This window comes from Indicator indicator, chromosome 2, assembly GCF_027791375.1.
Source record: "Indicator indicator isolate 239-I01 chromosome 2, UM_Iind_1.1, whole genome shotgun sequence".
Lineage (NCBI taxonomy): Eukaryota > Metazoa > Chordata > Aves > Piciformes > Indicatoridae > Indicator > Indicator indicator.
In genome coordinates this window covers 20,566,291-20,584,520 of record NC_072011.1, presented here as the reverse complement: position 1 = coordinate 20,584,520, position 18,230 = coordinate 20,566,291, and the positions used below count along the sequence as shown (strand labels likewise).

At 38.4% G+C, this 18,230-nt stretch overlaps 1 protein-coding gene across 5 annotated transcripts in view; it reads left to right on the top strand.

Moving 5' to 3' along the window:
• The window catches only part of PLEKHG1 (pleckstrin homology and RhoGEF domain containing G1), a 43,343-nt gene that overhangs the window by 21,244 nt on the left and 3,869 nt on the right, over positions 1-18,230 (top strand). The window contains exons 4-15 of one of the 5 annotated variants that reach the window (XM_054395088.1): positions 5,119-5,165; positions 5,626-5,776; positions 6,685-6,816; positions 8,703-8,885; positions 8,984-9,079; positions 9,192-9,278; positions 11,509-11,542; positions 12,568-12,663; positions 13,828-13,866; positions 14,310-14,332; positions 15,167-15,385; positions 16,875-16,991. In XM_054395088.1, coding sequence (XP_054251063.1) covers positions 5,119-5,165; positions 5,626-5,776; positions 6,685-6,816; positions 8,703-8,885; positions 8,984-9,079; positions 9,192-9,278; positions 11,509-11,542; positions 12,568-12,663; positions 13,828-13,866; positions 14,310-14,332; positions 15,167-15,385; positions 16,875-16,991 — 1,224 coding nt within the window. Of the gene's footprint in view, positions 1-5,118; positions 5,166-5,625; positions 5,777-6,684; positions 6,817-8,702; positions 8,886-8,983; positions 9,080-9,191; positions 9,279-11,508; positions 11,543-12,567; positions 12,664-13,827; positions 13,867-14,309; positions 14,340-15,166; positions 15,386-16,874; positions 16,992-18,027; positions 18,040-18,230 lie in introns of all 5 variants that reach the window. The other 4 variants (XM_054395072.1, XM_054395097.1, XM_054395081.1 and 1 more) reach the window with 4 other exon arrangements.

Below are 18,230 nucleotides of genomic sequence, written 5' to 3'. Positions count from 1 at the left end.
ACAGCTGAAGGAGTTTTCTGATAGACTCTTCTGCCATTAGTTCCAAAATCCATCTGCGTATTGTTCATGCTTTTTGTTCCCTTGTCATATACTTTTAGCATTTGTATTATTGGCAGCCAGCTGCCTGATGGCTCAGAAATTGCTAGAGATTGCAGTCCTAACAAGCATTTTTAAGCTTCATCCACACAAGTGTAAACACTTAAAACCACACAATACCAAAATACTCCACAGTTCTGGGTTTGGCTGTGAGGATGTCATTACAGCAACTGTTGACTCTCTTAACAGACTCCAGTTGTGCATTCTTAGTTGCTTGTGTCTTCCCAACATTGAGTAGTGGGTATAAAACTGCCTTTTTTGGCAGTATGTGGTCTTTCAAGTATTTCAGGACTTTGGCCATTTATTTGATTGATTGATTGATTCAAATGTGCTAGATCTTCATTCTGATGTAAGCAGGGGGATATCATGCTGAAGTCAGCTCACAGGCTTATTAGTTAATGGATGTAGCTTCACTCGAGCTTCTTTAGTGTTTTCAGTGGAACTGTCCTTAAGTTACACGAGCTCGGGCTCTAGTGTAATTTTTTTCACCCTACTGGTTTGGCTGTGAGTTTTCCTAGTTGTTGGAGATTTAAATATACAATCAGGATTTCACTGTAGTTGCTGTATTTGCTCCTTGGATTGCATGCAGCTCAGTAATTGAATAAAGTAATAGCCATTTCTTCCCTCAGAGCTTTTGGAAAATGAAACAAGTTGGTTTGCATCTATAACAGAACAGTTATGGTTAATGTAACTCTGGAGGCTGGTGGAACTAAAGTGTTTGATATTTGTAAAAACATCTGGGCAGCTTCATTTTGTAAGTTCTAGTCTCGGACCATATTTGATGAAATGTGTCTTTGAACTTGAGTTCATTACTTGGTTTTGCTCAATGAAATTTGCTGTATAGCATTTTGTACTTCCCTCACACAAGCATACATCACAGTTTCCTATGTATAAATTTCATGCTTGAGTAGTAGACAGCCTTGCAACTTTTACTTTCAGGGGGAGGTAAAGTAAGCATTACTAAATTGCATCCGTGCACTTTGAACAAAAACTCAAAATTGTGGATTTAAATTTTTATCTTAACACTTGTTGTGATGAGTGCCTACAATAAATAACTCCTAAAATGGCAGCTTTTATTTGTTTACAGACTTCAGCAAGATGTCTTTAGTGTAAAATAGCCAGTAACATAACACTTACTAACAGGTAAAATAACCATGCAAAGCTATGACTTGATATAAATAAAAATATTTAATAACAACTTAACATTGTATTGAATCTCTCTGCTTCCAGATATTTTAGTTCATTAGCAACTCAGAGGCAAATAGATGCAATTGCAGAAACGCATGCTCTTTAAAATCCTGCTGTCTGGTCATGACCTTTCTGCCTCTGCATGCAGATGATGTGGATGGGTATTTGTTTAAACAGGGTGGGATGGCTGCCCCACAGAAATAACCTGCTGCTGAGGGTAGTGGTATACTACTTTAGTTTCTACCAGCTCATGTCCTGCCCCTTTGTCTAGAGGAGCTGTATTAACTCTAGTACATTAAATGTCTTGGAGACATTTTGCTGGTAACAGTAATTGGAGGCTAAATAAAGGGTTCTACTTAGCTGTACTTTAATTATTCGCATGAAAGATTGTCTACAAGTTTTCTTGCCAACTCAGTCATTCATTTTCATAGTAATGATGCCAATGTTAATTAGAAGATTGACTTCAGTGTTCTACGTACTTACATTTAAGTGAGTTGTAAAAGAGAGCATAATTCTGGCACATTGCTTTTCTCACTCAGCACTCCAGAAATTCAGGACATATGTTTTCTGAAAGTCACACCAACAGCTTAAATAAGGGGAAAGGGAGAATTACTCTAATCTAACATTTCATTAATGAAGAGAAGATCCAGGCAATTGGCTTCAGCTTACACTCTGACTCAGCTCATTTTCTTAGTCTCTGTTTTCTTTTAAAGTGCTTTTTATGGTTGTAAAAATGCACAGTGCACCAAAAGTGAGACAAGATGAGGGATGTAGCCACATGTCTGGCACTTCCTGGGGAGGAGACACACAGTGAACTGATTCCGCAGCAAGGAGCAAGCTAGGCATAGCTGAGATCCTCTTGCCCTTGGCTTCACTCTTCAGGGTGAGTTGTAGTTAGTGTGGATGAACTCTTGGCTAGGGTCTCAGTCCTTGCACCCTCTACCACCCCAGCTTTAGGCCTCCAGACAAAAAACAAACAAACGAAACCCAAGCAAACAAACAAACAAACAAACAAATCTCTGGAGTGATTCCAGTCTCCCTTCAGAGAGCATTTTTAATCTGGTTTGAAGACAGTTGTGGCAATCAAAACAACTTTCAAGCTCAATAATTTTAAGCCTATCTAGAGAAATAGTGCTGAGTATAGCTGGTGTTTCACTTGCTGTGTGAAAATATTGAGAGAAGTACATTTAATGTGTCCTGGTTTTTCTGTTGCTTCTGAGTATAGTACACAGTATTGGCTTTAGCCTGCACAGCTTGTGCCCTGCTATGCTCCTAGTAAGACGATGCTTTCTTTGGGGAGGCTGCTGTGAAGCAGAGAAGAGCAACTGGGCATTTGAACTAAACGTCCCTTCTTTGACTATGCAGAGGTGCTGGTTAACCAGGTAGGCAAGGGATAACTTCTACCCTGAGAAGTGCAAATTTCCTACTCAGGCTTAGGAAGAGCCTCTCTTGGCCATTCTCCTAATAGGTAGACATGAATTTGATGATGCCTCATCAGGATGTATGATGTTGATTCATACCAGTGTCATAAGTTTGAATGCCTATCAACAATCTAATTTGGGAGGCAAAATATATGTAATTAACTTTCTACTAGCAATGTGCATGAATAGCTTGGTAAAAGTGAATGCTCTCTGATGGCTTTGTTTGATTAAGTGAGCTGTGATGCAATGAAGCATGTACACATGTAAGTGAGGTATGAAATTTGGAGTCTTGTCTGTTCAGAAAGCAGAAATTATTGTGCAACTGTTCTTAAAGCTTTCAGAGGTGTTGAATACATAAGGAACTACTTCTCTTTTTTTTAAAAATACAAGTTATTCCATTTGATAGCTAGACTAAGTTTTAATAGTTTTAAAGCTAGACTTCTTTTAAAACTATAAATCCCCTTGAAATTGGTTTTGACCTTGTGTTAAAAACCAAAAAGAATCAACAAACCACACCCCACAGCCCCCTGCCCAAAACCCCAACAAAACAAAATCCAAAGTGGAACAGTGTGAAAAGGCTCCTGGGGATTTCAGAGTTGCTTTTGATTTTGTGGGGCATGAGTACTCAGTCCACTCTGAAACCCTGAAATATTTGACCTTGTGTGTTTTACTTGATAATGCTTCCGTTTGTTAAAATTTCTCAACAGATATTCCTTTCTTCTTTTTTTTTTGTTTGAAAAGCAGAACAATCATGTGACTCTATTTATAGTTTTTTTTTTTTTTTTAATTGGCACAAAATATTCTACAGTTTGCTTATGAAGTAGCTCTGTGAATTGTATTGTTCTGTAATTTTAGCTGTGGGAATATACTGGAGGGGGGGGGGGGAAGCTTTGTATTAATATATGCTGTAGCTGGAGGTCTCAAGCATGGGCATGAGCAGGTTATCACAGAAGTTTGCTGTCTTTCAGTGGGGACATAGGCATGGGTACCCTGCTTTAAAACCAGCTGTGAGAGCAAAATTAGTCCAGACATGAAAGACCAAGCTAAATACTTCATTCTTTATTTTTATCTTCCAGAATGGTTAATATTGAAATCCAGTAAGAAATACTGAATTACAGTGACTTATACTCATGTGGAGTCACCTTACTTTGTACAGGGTTCTTATGAATCACTGCTCAGTGAAGAAATGAATGGCATAACCTGCTTTAGTCCCCTGATAGGGGACACGAGTTGTGCTGTTGAAAATGGGGGAAGGGTACTGCCAGAGCTGTCTCTTTCTGATGGTTTAAAAAAAGAAACACAACACAAAACCGACAATGAGAAACAAAAGCCACAGCCTGCGTCGGCCCTCTCCCCATGTGGTGTTGCTTCTCAGAGCACTGTTGCCTTCTGTGAAGGCAGATATTTGGTCTCCCCATTCACCAGTGACTACCCCTTGTGGAGGGTGCCTATTGTGCTGCAGAATGCCAGAGTCTGTTCTGAAGATGCGTGGAGTGGAAACTGGGGTCTTGTTTACTACAAGAGCAATGCTTTTCATCAGTCTACAGCTCAGGAAAGAAAAAATAATTGATTTTAGAAGCACTTTGCAGTTCAGCAGTGCTTTCTCAATGTTTAGGACAGCAGAAATTGTGTTTTTGGGGTAGAAGTTGATAGGCAGATGTAAACTCAAAGCACGAGGGAATGTTTCTGGAAACCTGATCTTGCATAGAATTAGGTGATAATGATTAAGACGATTTCCTCCTTAAGCCAAGAAGGAAAAAAATGAAACTCAAGCCTTTGCTCTGAGAAGCTTGTCAGCATTAAGTGTGGGCAATTTCACTGTGACAGGCAACTGTCCAACCCACCTAAATCTAGTTGCAACTTGTTTGGGTAATTACTTTCAGTGTTCAGAGTCATAATTTATTTTAAGAACAAAAGAAGTCACTTCTGTGGCTTCTAATTTGCACTCTTAAACTGTGCTCAAATGTGAAAGTATTTATAATGGCTTGAAATCACACACTGAACATAACTTACAAATCTAATTCTGCTAGTACTCAGATATATGCTTTATTACACACAACACAAGGTATGAACGAGTCAGTTTGAAGGGGGGCGTTTAGTGGTGTTTTTTGGGTTTGTTTGGATTTTTTTTTTCAAGAGACACAGATTGTTAAAAAGGACCTTGGAGGCTGTTGCAAAGCAGCTTGCTTTATCTCTGTGTAGGGTTCCTTGTTTTTTTTCCCTTTGAGTTAAGTAAAAATCTCCAAAAGTAAAAAATAAATTCAATTAATAGGTCTGTGGTATTGCAGGGACTATTCATTAATCAGAAACTGGAGGAGGCATTGTTTTGGTGTCAAAAATCTTTGTGTTGCACATGTGTTAGCTGTTAGTTTGACAAAATCTAATTGTACGTAAACGTTTCCTCTCCACGCAGAGTGAAGATTTCCACATATACACACAGTACTGCACCAACTACCCAAGGTAGGATTGCTGGGCTTCCATTTTTCATTTGTCCCTTCACCTGCTTATGTAATGCAAGTTTCAGGCTATGCAAATAAATTTGTGCCCTTTCTCCTGTCCAAATGGGAGGGGGAGGTTCAAGGAATTTACCTTTTCTTCTTAACTTGAAATTAATTAATAATTACTCACCTGAATTTGACTTCTCTTTTCATAGTTATTATTGTCCTTTAGAAAATTATGTTCTTACTCTGCTTCACTCCAAATATGTGATTCCCAGCATGGCAGAATGGTTGCATGTCAAAGGAAAGCAGAACTGAATTTACAGCATAACTTAAAATAAAAAAGCCAACGCAACAAAACCACAGTGATCAGATTAGGAACCCGCTGCCCCCTTTTATAAGGGAATAAAGAAACAATTCTTGACCTTGCCTACAGACTTATGGAGACACTGTGTCTTAAAGCTATGTATTGGTATTTCCAGGTCGGTGGCTGTGTTGACAGAATGCATGAGGAACAAGGCACTGGGCAAGTTCTTCAGAGAGCGGCAAGAAGTGCTGCAGCATTCTCTGCCCCTGGGCTCCTATCTCTTGAAACCTGTCCAGCGCATCCTCAAGTACCACTTGCTCTTGCACGTAAGCTCCAATTAGAAATAGGTTTAATTTAAGGGCTTCTGTGCATTCTGCCTTTGGTGCAAGGTTTGAAGATTAAAAAGGTTCTGAGTTTCTTTTGATGCTCTTTCTTTTGACGGTATTTGATTTCTGCATATGGAGACTATGTCATTTCATAGCATATGTATGTATTTGGAGTAGAGGATTTATGGTAATTGTTTTAGACACATTTGCATCAGTCTGTGCAACCAAATAATCAGCTTTTTTGGTAAAATTCCAATGAAAAATGGCATTTTTCCCACATGTTGCAATGCTGGAGGTGGTTGAAAGGAGGACTAAACACATGTAAACACCCTGACTGGTAAAAATTTGTGGAGAGCAATGACTGAGGAAGTAGGAACTCTTTCCATATTCAGTGAATTGAGTTAAGTAAGTTTTGGAAATTCCTCCTTTATTGTTAATGTTTTCCACATATGCTTCCTATTAGAGAGTTATGTTCTAGTGAAGTGTAAAGACACTGATCCTTATTTAAGATGTCTGATGCTTTTCTGCTTTCCAGCTGTAAAATAATGCCTAGTGTAATTCCAGAAGGGTTTTGTAAGTGTGTAGATATGATCTGCATTTTAAGAAATCCATTAAAATGCTGTCTGAAGAGGTCTGAAGAGGCATGCTGTGCTTTCTTTCTGTGCCTCTCCACTCACATCAGCTGCTGCCAGTATGGTCACTGCTAAACTGACCGAAAAGTCGCAGCTCTGTTAGTCATCTTGTGTTAAACAAATTGATAACAACAAGCAATAGTTACAAAGGAAGGAGCGTTGCATTTGAATCATCACAATGCAAACACAAAATAGGACAGATGAAAACATGGTATTGCATTGGACTGGGAAAATTCATTTAGAAGTAACATGGCTTTTTTCCCCTCTCTGTCACAGGAAATAGAAAATCACCTTGACAAGGACACTGAGGGCTATGATGTGGTTTTGGATGCCATAGATACAATGCAGAGAGTGGCATGGCATATAAATGACATGAAGAGGAAACATGAACATGCCATCAGGCTCCAAGTGAGTTCCACAAGAGATTTTATGGATGTTTGTGAGCTGTTTTTGTCACTATACATACCATTAATATTTCTTAGTTTATCTTTTCTTTTAATCTTTGTTGAGTATGCCTGTGTCTGTCTGATCTTAGAAATCATGGTCATAGCTGCTGCAGGAAATCTCTGACATCTACCCTACAAGTAGTATCCTGTAAAGCATGTATTTTGCAGTAATATGGAACTTTTCCTTCTTCCTTTCCCTCAATTGTACAACCCTAGGGCACTGCTTTGAAAAGAAATTCTGTGGTTTCCGATTTCTCCCCTTTGTGCTGATGAATTTTGTTTTGAGGCATTTCTTCTGCTGCATCTTGTTTAAGTATTTTCCTCACGGGCTTTTGAAGACTCCTTATCAGTTGCTTGTGAAAAGCACAGAACTCGAAACATTGTAGTTACAAAAATGTTAACTTTGCTTCAAATGAAGAATTTTTGAGGCAAAACCAAAAGCTGCACCCTGAGTAACTTTTGGCATGGAGAGCAAGCTCTTTTGCACACTTTTTACAGGTCTTTTTTTCTGTCTCAAAGTTCCCAATGAAGCATGGTTTTACATGACATTTTCATCAGCATGTTTATATTGCTTTAAGAAAATGGAGGGGATTTTTTAGTTTACAAAAGGGAATAATAGGCTTGTATCATTCCAGAAATGGAATGTTATTCTTTGTCCCTTTTGTTGTTCTGAACATAAATGCAAGTTATTTGCCCTCATTTTTTGTGGGCTTTTTTTTTTTCATTGGTGTTCTTTACATATAGGGAGAATAAGGTGATATTTGATAATATCTTGCCTTCAGCAGTGTAACCTTTGCCACACATTGCTGAAAATGCATGGCAAACACTTTTAACAACAGTCTGCTATAAATCTGAGTAATAATAACCAGCAATATTTGCCAATAGAGCTAAATGATTTTGTGGAAAAGTGGGGTTTGTTTTGTTTTGTTTTTTTAATGGAAAAAAGCATTAAAAAATAATTATTATGCTCAACTGAGAAGTTATGGGTTTGTAGAAAATGTTTATGTTCATAGTTAGCCTTTGGAAAAAAAATCTGTCTCTTCATCCATAAGTTTCTGTGGGTTTCACACTGCCATTCAATCTGTAATGCTGCAACTACTGTGACAGCAGTTCCTGCAGTCTCCCTCAACATTGGCAGACTTTATTTCTATGCTGTACCTTGACTCACTTGCAAGTTCCTGGAAAGTTCTGATAACATGCAACTTTAAAAATTTATTATGTTGCCTTTTTTTTTTTTTTTTGTAAGTAACAGTCTTGTGTATAATCCAAAGCATTGGGGTTAAAAATACACATAAATTTTTATCTTTGAATGATCAATTTGCATTTAGCCTTTCGAGAAGCAGTTCTTCAATCTGAACACCTCACAGAAGAGTCTGTGATGCATCTACAGGACACAGATACGGCATTACATTTCATTCAGTGAGGGACCACACACCTTCAGGAGGATACTCAGGGTGAAAGGGAAATTTTAAGAGGAATTCTTTAGAGATATGGATGGCATGAGAGAGACTAATAACTGAATTGCAGACTCTTTTATGTATCTGCAAGTCTGAGGGTATGAGGTTGAGCTCTTTCAGTATAGGCTGCCCCAGGGAGCTCAGGGCTCTTTGCTGAGTCCACAGAGGCAGTAACCAGTACTCAGGAGAGCATGTTTTAGTCTGGGCTTTGCAGTCAGCCTCCAAGCACCTGGCTGGGACCCATCAATCTCAGTACTAGTGTATGGTGACTTTCCATTCTTGGATGTTGAACTTCGTATAGGAAAGTGGGAATGGCCTTAGCAGGTTATTGGAGTCTTCCTTTCAGTAAGATCTCTGTAACAAATGTTGTTTGTTCTTTACTCTCTTGCAGGAGATACAGAGTTTGCTCACTAACTGGAAAGGGCCAGACCTCACGAGTTACGGGGAGCTGGTGTTAGAAGGGACGTTTCGCATTCAGCGAGCCAAAAATGAGCGCACGTTGTTCCTCTTTGACAAGCTGCTGCTAATTACAAAAAAGAGAGATGAAATGTTTGTATACAAAGCTCACATAATGGTATGTCAGTCAGAGAGCAGATGGTAATGTACCATCTCTGGGCCCTCCCCCCCCCAAAGCTTCTTCATGATTCACATTGTTGCCTGTCTTTGTTACAGTGTGGGAACCTGATGCTTGTTGAAGTAATACCAAAGGAACCTCTTAGCTTTAGCGTCTTCCACTACAAAAATCCCAAAATGCAACACACTGTCCAGGTATGACAAAACCTCCTGCCTGCTGGGTAGCCTGGCTGATGACTGTATGCTACTCCTATGCAGGCACAGCCCAGTACTCCATTTCCTCATGTTGTTACAATGTTTTTATCAGGCAAAATCACAGCAAGAAAAACGCATTTGGATTCTTCACTTGAAGAGGTTAATTCTAGAAAATCATCCTGCTAAAATTCCCGCCAAGGTAATTTTAAAAAAAAATCACAAAACACCTCTATGCATGTGTACTTACGTAAAAGTAATCATGTCAGCTGCAAAGATGCATGGCAATTTGGAGAAAGCTTAGATTCCAGAAGGTTAATTAACACATTTCCTTATGTCTTTTAAAAGTTCCTCCAAATTAATGGGAAAATTCCACAATAAGCATCTACAGGGCTTGGCATAGGAGTAGAAGAATTTAACTGGCTTAGCAGCATTGCTCTCCATATTAGGATTTGTCCACTAAGCCATGAGTAACAGAGATGCAGCATCAGAAAGCTTGACTATGAGAGCATAGCTTAGCTGGATACTGCCTGTCAGCACAACACTGAAGTGACACTAATTGCAGCATGCATAGACATTACCAAGCTAATTTTAATCTCTCTTGGTTACATATAATAGCACCGAAACCACTGGAAGTGCACACTTCACTTTGCAAATACACACACCCATCCTTAGTTGGGACATACAGGCCCTTTTTGGTGAGATAGCTAGCAAGCTTTATGGCAGAAAAAGAAGAGGCATTGACATCATATTCATAGTTGCAATGTCTTGAAGTAGGAAAACCTAGTCCTTTTGTTTGTGAAAACCAGTCTTGGAGCTCCATGTGGTATTTCCCAGCATAATGCATTGCACTCTCAAAGAGTGCTAACCCTAGTTAACTCCTTGCTATGATACAGCACCTGCTGACTCATGTGGAAACAGGATTTCTTCTTAATTCTTTTTTTCACTGACTTTATTGCCTTTTTTTTCCCCTGTTCTTTTTTTATCCCCCAGTATAAGTTCCTCTGGTCAATTTTCTTGATGTTTTTTCCCCTTGAATTTTATGCTATAATGGTGTACACAATGCTGTACTAACTCTCATTTTCAACAGTTCAATGAATATAAAATTATGGGAGAAAAAAGCCCTAGCAGGTGCTATTATTAATTCTCTTGAGTTTATTGGAGGTATAATGTTTATGCTAGTATCCATACTTACAATGTAAATACTCATTGCACTTTATTAGATTGTAAGAACAAAGTACTACAGAATTATTTCAGCTTTTATATCAAGATTTTTTTCTTCTTTCCTAATGGATTTTTTTATTTGTTTGTTTTTTTTAATCTGTGAAAAAAAATTCAATGTAACTAAAACCATAATGCCATTTTCAGCTCAAAGAAATAATTTCACCTGAGAAAAAAAGAAAAGAGAAGTCTAACCAAATAAGTCTTTTGAGGTTGTCTGTGCTCTTTTTTCTTTCTTTTTTTTTGTTAGTAGTGGTTGAGAGTTGAGACCTCTCTGCTCATCCTCTGAAAGATTTGCTTGTAGTCTACATGTGACACCTGGTGGAATATTACCGAACTGCACCTGTAGAAAGGCAAACCGGTTACATGGGATATTTTACTTTAGCTTATTTTCTCATTTATTACCTGACATGCTTGATAAAATGTCAAGATTATTCCTGAAATTTAAAAAAGTGATAAATTTTAAGCAATCATGAGACACTTTTTATCCTGGTTCAATCTTATTTACACCAAATGATTTTTTTTTTAATAGCAGTTCCTCAAGTAAACTCTTCAAGGAGGCAAAGGTGATAAATGTTTTCTGCACCAACAACTTCAGAGTTGAAAAATAGTAATGGAGTTAATCTATTTGGTTTTTAGGGAGGAAACGTTCTGTGAATCACGGGGAAAAAAAAGTGATTCTCAGATACTGGGGCGAGGTTTGTGCTGATTCCAGCACATATGGAGACACACATCAGTGACTAATGGGGCTCGAGTCTCTATGGAGGAGACCCAGCATATATACAGCATGATCTCAGCACAGCACAGCCCCTTTCTCTGAAGCCAAAGTAGCTTTTGTGGTCAGATGTGCCATCCCTCCATCCTCCAGATATTTCTTACACCAGTAGGTGCTGGTAGTGTATGTTCCCACCCTTGTGCTGCCAGAAGGGAAGTGGGCATGTGAGGCAGAGCTGCTGGATGCAGTGAATAACAGGTTTCTGTGTGAAGCCCTGAAGATAAGCTCTGGTAAGCTCTCCTGCCAGCCGAATTCTTCTTCACATATGTAACATGTCCAATGCACACAGACAGAAAATAATGCTACTAACCATAATTATTAGTTCAAAATTTTACATTGCTTTTGTTTACATATAAACTCACTCTACTGCCTGTAATATGCAATGTAGTTTGACCTTATACTTGCAGTTTAATTTTTTAATTTGTTATTTTTTCAGGCCAAGCAGGCAATTCTAGAAATGGATGCCATACGTAAGTTGGTTCTTTTTCACTTTTAAAACAAAAATATTAATAAAACCACCTTCAAAAGTTTGGGTTTAACTGTTGATTTCATCTGAGATGTAAGAAGGCCAGGCTTATGTTCCTTGAATAATAACCTTGCTGGAGAAAAACATAACTGGATGCAGATCCTGTGGAGCTCTGTAGACATTGGGCTGACTGATCTGCTACCAGCAAGTTATGTCTGACGATGAGCAAAGAGGAGGCAGATAAGACTTTCTGTAAACACTAGCCACTCTGTTGCTTACTCCATGCTGACTAAATGTTTGATCTTTCCTGTGTTGTAGCATAAACTCCTTCTGGCTAGTATCCACTGAAGGGCTGACAATAAACGAATGCAGCTTGAAGAAGTATGTAGCAGTGTTATGACTTCTTTCTGATGGCAAACCTGCAGCTGGAGGATAGCAAGGCTTGTGCTTATGTCTGAAGAGTTTACCTCTGTGTGTCCCAGGAGCCAGTGTTAGAAAGCACATGTGATGCTGCTGTCTGTGCTCTGAGTGCAGTCCTATCCTCACAGTCCCTGCTCTTGCATCTTCTGCTTGCTGCCTTTGCTAGTGCAAGCTGCCATTAGTTCTTCATGTTGCCAGTGACCCCTAGCTGTATAGGGAAATTAGAACAATTCTATTGTGTAAATCATGAGGAAGTCTTGGGAGTAAAGCAGGCTTGTTACTTATTTGTGTAGTTGTAGAGAATTGGTTAGGGAGGCTCTCAATGAGAAACTGGCAAACAAAGACAATGAGAAGGGATGTACACCACTGGGTTAGCCATCAGGAGCAAGACACAACTATATGGACAAAGTGTTTCCATGCCTGGGTGGTTAATGGCTGCCCTACAGCAGTGTATCTTACTTGTGGTTCTTCAATTTTTATGTCTATCTGATGTACCACCATTAGCAGTCATAAGGGAATGATGGCACTGCCTCTGAGGAGAGCTGCTGAGGCATGTGAAGTGACACCCTTGTCACTCCCTTATTCCTTGTGCCTCTGCTTGTTCCACAGATCACCCAGGCTTCCACTATAGCCCCGAGGGAGAAATGAAATCATCATACCAGCCTAAAGAAGGCACTACTCCACACAGAGTGAGGAGGAAATCAGGTGAATAAACCCTATTAGCACCAAAATGACAAAAGGGCTGTTCAGGGTTGGATGAGGCTGGGCATATAGAATTGGTCTTTAACCTGCACTCCATACAAATTTAATGTGGCACATTATCTCTCAGCTATGGGTGGAGCATTTTATTAACCATTTGTTGTGTGATCTATTATTTGAACCCACTGCACTTAATTTTGTGGATAGACGTTCCTAGTGGTGGGTGCATAAAGAACAGTAGATATTTTCTAATGGATGAAAGAATGCATATGAAATGATACAGACACATTATTGACATCTGACATTTCTCCCCTCCTCCCCCAATAATTAGCGTCTCAGAAATAGTTCCATCCTGATAAGAGGCTTGTTATTTCGAAGCATGATTACTATCTTAGTGTAATGTCTGCCTTATGAGTAGCAGAGATTTGAGAGGTGGCAATGTTGACTTTGATTGTTTGGTTTTTTTCTCCTAGCTCAAACATACATCCATAATTTAGTTTCCTCTTGAAGCCACTACAAATGTCTGTGTAGCTGGGTGACTTTATATTGTACTGTGTTCCCCTCTTCAGCTACTTAAGTACCGTTCCACTTTGGAGTGTGTAACATTATATATTGGGAATGATCTAATAGGGTTCTTTGATTTAATGATTTATCATACAGCAGCAGTTGTGTCTGAAAAAACAATTGAGCATCTTCCGTTGTTTCTGAGGTGCATTGGTGCTGCTTTGCTAGTAAAAGGAATAATACAAAATACTGGTCAAGTGGTCTCCTATGTAACATTCAGTTACTTAAAATTTTAAAGTCCTGCTAAATTGTTGGTACCTTATACATATTTCTAATACAAAAATTCCTACAACACAGAGCAATAACAGAGGTGACTGAGTCTTAATATGAGATAAAAATGTACATGTGGCTTCTTGTATGGAGGGCAGCTGCTATTGCATTAAGAAACATCAATGTTCTTTGGGAGGTAGGTAGCTGTAGGTTTGACACCTCAAGAAATACTTTTTTTTTAATGAGAAAATTGGGTGATGAAAAAAATGAAAATCTGTCTTCTTTGCATGGTCTCAGAAGCTTAAATATTGATACCCATATTACAAAAAGTTGTTCAAGATATCTATAGCCTTCTATGGGTGCTGAAGTGCTTAAACACATTGTTATATATTTCAGAACCCTCATCTAGAGTCCATAAAGTTTTGAAGTCAAATGGTAAGTTACTTTGTCTACTGTTTGTTGACACAGTGCTTCTGTATTTTGTAGAAGTAAAGATGGATACTTCTCTCCTATAACTTTCCCTAAATAGGTTAGACAGGTGTGCAAAGAAAGCAAAATGTTAGTGCTTAAATCTAATGTCCTCATTTCCACATTGAGAAGTCCTGTAAACATCCTGGCAACTGACAACTGAACACAGTCTTGGTCATTGTGGTCATATCGTATCAGTGTTGCAAAGTCAGGACCTCAAAGGGAACTGTGATAAAGCTTATGTGGTTTCTGTGTTGTCAGAGACCCTGTAGCCTGTTTGCTCAGTTGCTGCTGCATTTAAACCTCTTTTGGAAATTCATAATGGTGATATTAGTGTAGTATTAAAATGGGTGTAGATTGACACCGATCTAATTACTCATTTATGATGAAGTATATATTTCTTTTTTCAGATGTAAGTCCAGATATGCAGAAGGTAAGTAGTTTCTTATATTTCTTGTTTAAACATATTCAAGTGACTTAGAACACAGTATTTGCTGTAGAATCTACATTATTTTGTTTCTATTGATTTTAGGAATGGAAACAAAACTATAACTGTTACTTAGAATCTCTGATAAGGTTACCCAAATGAAAGCAACAGAAATACAGCTAACAATGTCAGGAATATCTAATAAAGAAAAAAATGACAGATCCGTACACTTTACAATATAATCAATTCCTAATGCTATAGAGTTCTTAAAAATGACACTCTAATTGTGGAAGTGCTGTATATAAAGATAGTATTTATTCTTTGGAAGGTACTGTCTCTATATTTTTAAAATAAGATTGGAAAAATTTCATCTTATTTTCGTATATTAACCCTGCTATATATCCAAACAGAGCAGATAACAGCTTAAGCAGATGGAAAATAACATTTCTAATTTTTAAAATGTTCTGTAAGAACTTGTAATGAAGTTCCCAGAGCAGTCTGAAAGTCTCATGCTGAATTTCAGATCCTAAGGTTTTATTTGGGGTGGAATTTTAAGTGGTATTTTTTACAAGATTTACAAACAGGGTACATTAGGTGTGGCTTCTTTGGGATGCCATAACACTGAATTCCGTGACTGAGGTGGGGGTTTTTGCATTTATTTTTTACTTCTAAATACTCTGTAAAAAAGTACTGATTATTCTACTCCTTTCTTTATAAATCTTATTGTAGTGCAGCTAACTGAATGTACCTGGAACATTGCCTGTTAGTAAACCAGAGTCTTACTGAAATATATCATCTCTGTAAACTTCTAATCAAAGTTTTGTGGTGGTTTTTTTAAAGCGAATCAGTATTGAAGGAGCCCTGTTATCTCAAGCCACCAAACTAGGATCAAATGAAGCTTTGCTGAATTCTAGAAGAAAGGGTCCATTGGAGCCCAGTGGGCTGGAAAGCCAATTTCAAGAGTCCATTGAGCCAGCCTACAGCAGTGATCAGGATGAAACTCTTCAGACTTCTGCTACGGAACAGATCGATGCTGATGATGAAGAAGAGTCTGAACAGGTAAGACATAAAAGAAGGGAAACGAAAAGCAGGTAAGAAGGGAAGAAATAAAATCCTTTTTTATTTAGGAGAATAAAAGAGGTATTCAAATTATCTGCAAACCAGCAAGGAGGCAGGAATATGTTACAAGTGTTTAAAAATTTCTCTCCTTAGAAATATTTTTATTTACACCTCACGCAATACTCTCTTGCATTTTAATAGAGATGTAATATTACCCTGTATACAGAGGAAGAAATCCCCATTACTTGAAAGAGATTTTACTTAGTCCTTTACAGTCCTCAAGCCTAATTCTGAAATAAAGCTATTGCTTTTACCTGTTGCACACAACTGACCTTTCCTTGCTTCTTCAGCTCATACTTCACAGGCCTTTTTAGAGACAGAGCCTTCAGGTCTCCAAACAAGGACTTGAATATTAAGTTAAGATTCAGACACAGCCATGTGTGATGTGCTAGGAACATGTGAACTTTAACAGGAGAATTTGCGAGTAGGATTTCTGAAAATGAGAATCTCTATCTGTTATTGCTGTACAGGTGATAGTTTTCCCCACTCTGCACATTTCCACATGTGTAGTATTTCTGAAAGACTGGAACTCTAGTTTTGAAATGTGACTATATTTAGATAATGTACATTTTCAGTTTGGTTTAGTTGATGCTGAGGTCATATCCTGGTGTGGTCCATTTATTGTGAATTATCCAAACTCTGTTACTGAAACTCCTTTTGAGTCTTACCTTGCATTTTTCTCTTTGAAATTACATAATTTGCATTGTAAAATTTGATAAAAATTGTATCTTATATCAGTGTAGTGTAGTGTCTTGCAATTCTCTGTCTTCCTGACATGAATAAGTACAAAAGAATGAGTAAGTGCAAAAGAATATCACTACAAAAATATATAATAGTAGCATAGTGTTTAATCCTAGTTGTGGCAACAATCTCAGATTCTCTGTGTTCCCATCATCTGTGCCCTTTGCTCTGAGTTAATTTCAGCACTGTCCAACACATAACTTTCTGGCCTTCTGTTTGTTGGTTTGGGGTTTTTTGGTGGTGGAGGCAGGGATGTTGTGTTGGTTGAGTGTTTTTTTCCATAGAGGTTAGATGACAGCATATTTTTCAGCTGAGACCTCCTCCTGGTTTTCAAGACTATGAGTGATAGTGAGGCTATCCTCTTCCCTTTTTGAAACAAAACAAATCTTTGAAAGTTGATTTTTTTTCTGTGACCACCTTCTTCTGTTGTAACTCCAGATGCAACATTAAGCCCTCAAGTTCTGCTTTCAGCCTCTTCAGACAAGTTGTATAGATTGATAGAATTTATTTGGTTATCCTAAAAAACGTTTTCTAGGCTCTCAGTCATTCTTGTGGCAGTGCTGTGGCTGCTCATGAGCATTTTGTGGATGCCTGACCTTCTGTAGCTGCTAGGAACTTTTCTGAACAAAACTGTACCCCAAAAATGTAGCTTTTATTATCTCTCCTTTGTGCCTTTTTTAAATTACAGGGAGTGCAGCAAAACCCACTGCAGAAATCAAAAGGAGGAAGAAAAAGACTTAATAGTCAAGCTGCTGAAAACGTTGAAAAACGGAGAAGTGTTAATCTCAATAAGTGTGATACGCAGGTATATAATTATTATTTTACTCCTACTTAGACATATCAAAGAAATCTGTATTTTTCCTAGGCAGACAGATAACTAATCTTCTACTTATATCATGCATTAATATTCATATAATTGAAATATTAATCTGTATGATGAATATGCTGACCTCAGCTAGCAGGTCAAGGGAGGTGATGTTCCCATGAGAACCTACCTGGAACAGTGTGCCCAGCTCTGCAGCCCCCAGCACAGAAGGACATGGAACTGTCAGGAGTGGGTCCACAGGAGGGCCACAAAGAGGAACAGAGGGCTGGAGCACCTCTCCTGTGAAGAGAGGCTGAGAGAGTTGGATTGTTCAGTGTGCAGAAGAGAAAGCTTGAGGGAGACCTTATAGCAGCCTTTCAGTATTTGAAGGGGGTCTACAGGATAGCTGAAGACAAGCTTTTTACAAAGGCAAGTAGTGACAGGATGCAAGGGGTAATGGCTTCAAAATGGAAGAAGCTAGATTTACATTAGACATAGCAAGAAATTCTTTCCCATGAGGGTGGCGAGGCACTGGAACATATTGCCTAGAGAAGTGGAGGTGCCAACCCTGAAAGTGTTCAGACAGGCTGGATGGGGCCTTGAGCAACTTTTCTAGCAGGGGAGGTGTCCCTGCTCCATGGCAGGGATGTTGGAACTAGATGATCTTTAAGGTCCCTTCCAACCCAAACCATTCTATCATTCTATGATTAAAGACTATTCTTTTGGGGGTGGGTTTAAAAAAACAAAAACAAAACACAAACACAACTAACCAAAGCAATCAGCATAGGTTTAAGCCAAAAGGAATTGTCTTCCCTCCTTTTCCCAACCTCTGGCCAGGAACATCTACAACATCCTTCATGTTAGTGTTGGCAGGCATGTGGCATTGTTGTAAATTAGATCTGCTAACTGAACTGGGTGAAAACTTACTATAAAAAGCTTACTATAAAAAAAAACTTACTATAAAAAAATTAAACTTGCAGTGACATAAGCTAGAGAGCATAGCATACCTTTCTGCTACGACTGTAGACAAAGGGAGGAGAAGAAAACTGTGGCACAAATCCAGAGTCAGATTAGCTTAATCCAACTGTGAAACTGCAGAGTTAGCATAAAGTCTAGCTTCTGCCAAAAAATTTGCTTTAATTACTTGTGCTTGAGCATGAGCCAGTGTCTTGTATTTGAATCAGAATGTTATATAATGTCAAAAGTAATACCTAGGCCACGGTAAGGATTAGGAGGCAA